At 39.6% G+C, this 3,012-nt stretch overlaps 1 protein-coding gene across 1 annotated transcript; it reads right to left on the reverse strand.

Moving 5' to 3' along the window:
• Positions 1 to 2,314: 2,314 nt before the first annotated feature.
• Positions 2,315 to 2,649, reverse strand: LOC120544177 (28S ribosomal protein S28, mitochondrial-like; the record flags this gene model as incomplete). Its single annotated transcript, XM_039777784.1, is given in 2 exon segments — positions 2,315 to 2,481; positions 2,484 to 2,649. Coding segments are annotated over 2 exon segments (333 nt in total), but the record flags the coding sequence as incomplete, so codon positions are not given.
• Between the last annotated feature and the right edge of the window lie 363 nt (positions 2,650 to 3,012).

Raw genomic sequence — 3,012 nt, forward strand, 5'->3', positions numbered from 1 at the left:
TCTGTGAGCGTTTCTTTAATCTGTTTGTTTCAACTCTAACTTACTGAAAGTAGATAATTCACCATCATAGCAGTATAAAGAAACAGAGAATGTTAAGCTGTTGTAACATATCAACTCTGTACCATGTCCACATGAGATTCTCTGGACATTGGACGGTTCAGTCTCACTTTCTAACATGAAGACACAACAGGAGATTTATAAACTTAAATCAGTAGATTTGGTTCCTAAATCTAACCAAACTGGGTCCAACAGACAACAGGAGGAAAAACTGTTGAATCTTTTATTTAAACTCATACAAGAAACAACATTTAAAAAAAGGTATTTTAGTTGTTGTTGAAAAAGCGACAAAAAAACTCAAAATGACAAATATGTTGATTGTGTGTGTCTGTGTATGTGTGTGTGTGGACAACATTAAGTATAAATACGTGACATACATATTTGTTTTCCACATATTTAATTTAATAAGATATTTACAGATATATATATATGTAGATCATATATCTATCTAGCATAGATCATTGATTCTTACGAGTCCATTAGCATCTCTTTGAAAAGTTGTGATTTTCCAGGCCTATATGGCTAGGAACTATAGGAATACAGGAATGAGAGTATAGTTCCTAGCCATATAGGCCTGGAAAATCACAACTTTTCATTTTCCGTTGGTCTTAGTACACGATGTAACTACAGAAGAGTCAAGTTTTAAAAAGGAAAAATATCAAAACTCTTTTCGTTTTTTTGAAAGAGATGCTAATGGACTCGTAAGAATCAGTGATCTATGCTAAGCTATGCTAAAAGTGGTACTGCCAGTTTGGCTGAATGGATTCGAGAATGGTAAATCTCAACTTTTTATCTCTGGGGAAGTTGTAAAATTAGCCTATTTCCCAAAAAAGTGGAGTATCCCTTTAACTGCTGTGCTACCACCACCCCTTTGGGCCTCGTGCCTGTGTCTGAACCACACCCATGGAGATATCTGTGAACAAATGGACAATCATTCATGGGGCTGCAGGTAGTGCATCCCAGAATTTTCAATGTATATTATGGGCTGAAATATGTGCCACCAGAAACTGAATTTGAATCATTTATATTTGAATTTGAATTGCTAAACTTGAATAATTGCATTGAAAAACTGAATTTGAATCACATAATTTGAAATTGTATTGTTTAATTTGAATCATTGCATTGAAAAACTGAATCTGAATAGTATGATTTGAAATTGAATTAATTCGTTTGTAACTGAATTCCAATAAAATTTGATCTTCACTGAAAATTCAACTCTCTATATATCCTCACATTCAGTTCTCACTATTCAGATTCAGATCAGCAAATTCAATTTCAAGTTACTGAGACAGACATCCGGGTACTTGGAGGATGAAGGAAGAGCAATCGAGCGCAGATCGATAGTTCAGTGGAGTGGCGCAGATACACGGGACTCCTCTTCGGCCAGCACAAACGTTTTGGAGCACAGCCTCGCCTTGACCCAGAGACTCAAAGATAATATAATCTGTTCACACCTTGACCCAGAGACTCATAGATAATATAATCTGTTCACACCTTGACCCAGAGACTCATAGATAATATAATCTGTTCACACCTTGACCCAGAGACTCATAGATAATATAATCTGTTCACACCTTGACCCAGAGAGACTCATAGATAATATAATCTGTTCAAATGAACTATCACTACTTACCTTAGCCTAGCCTACTGCATGCAAAGTAGTGTGACTATCCATATTTGAAAACATGTTAATTAATTTAAACATTTGAATTGCATTGGTTTACTTTGTACATCAGCAAGCCTGCAATACAATGTGATGTAAGAGCCAGTCCCCTGAGTTTACACAAGATGTTTCCACATTAAAACGCAAAATAGTAAATTATTATTTGAGTCTATTTTTAATCAACTCTAATATCTGATAGTTTTTCTCCTTCCTTAGAGCGTTTATATACATATTAAAGTTAGTTTTGTTTGTGATTTAAAAGTGTAGCTTTATCATCATGTGCAGGAACAAACAAAACAAAGACACTAATTTATGTGTTTATAAAAAGAATATTTATTATAATCAGTTCACAGATCTGAGTCCAAACAGAAACTTCACCCTTCTGAACTAAGAGGTTCTGCTTCAAAGTGAAGTTTAAACAGACTGAAATGTCCAGGCTCACCCCTCCACTATTTATTCATTTATTTCTGCATGTAGTTATTTATTTAACGAGACTTAAAATCATGTCCACAGTCCGAGTCCCGCCAGACTCCCTTTAGGAAACCTGTAATTTAAACTTCAGCAGGCTGTGACAGTCCGCTCCGCTGAGTCCTGGTTCTGGTTCTCCCGGGCTTCCCTTCCCTCCAGCTGTCCCAGCAGTACGGCCCGGGCCTCCAGCAGCGTGGTGGCGGTTTTGGCTCCCAGGAAGCGGGCAGTGAGCTCCAGATCCTGCAGCCGCAAACTGACTCTACTGCCCCGCTTTAGCTTCTCTCCGTCCGCCGGCAAACGCAGTGGAACTTCCCGCCGAAATCTACATACAGGTCGTCCTGGACTACGTGGAAGATCCTGCCGATCACCACTCTGTCTTTGGCCGGTCCGATCTAGATCAGCGGGGACCGGCGCAGCAGCGAGGCGAGGCGGTGTTCCTGCCCGGGGAAAGATACGCTGCCGCCGGAGCTCAGATTGCAGGTCCAAGCATAGACTGTTAATATTAATGGACAGAGCATGTGTGACGTCACCCATTGGTTTGTGGAGAGCTGATATGAGTCGTCGAGTTTGCGTTTATGGGCGCAGCCATCAGGGTTGCGGATGTGACGTTTTTAGACGAGAAGGAGGAGTGAGGGAGGAGCCGTAGACAGTTGGGCGGTACTTTTTTTTTTGAGTTAGCAACGCTACTTACACCCTTCGTTACGTTACACACGTTCACTGGCAATCTGGATGCAACTTCTGCTGAAAGCTAGCATACATAAAGATTTAGCTTTGCTAGGTTTTAAATATATCTTTGTCCCATAGTCATATAAGAGGAGTCACAT

Source organism: Perca fluviatilis, chromosome 16, assembly GCF_010015445.1.
Source record: "Perca fluviatilis chromosome 16, GENO_Pfluv_1.0, whole genome shotgun sequence".
Taxonomy (NCBI): Eukaryota; Metazoa; Chordata; class Actinopteri; order Perciformes; family Percidae; genus Perca; species Perca fluviatilis.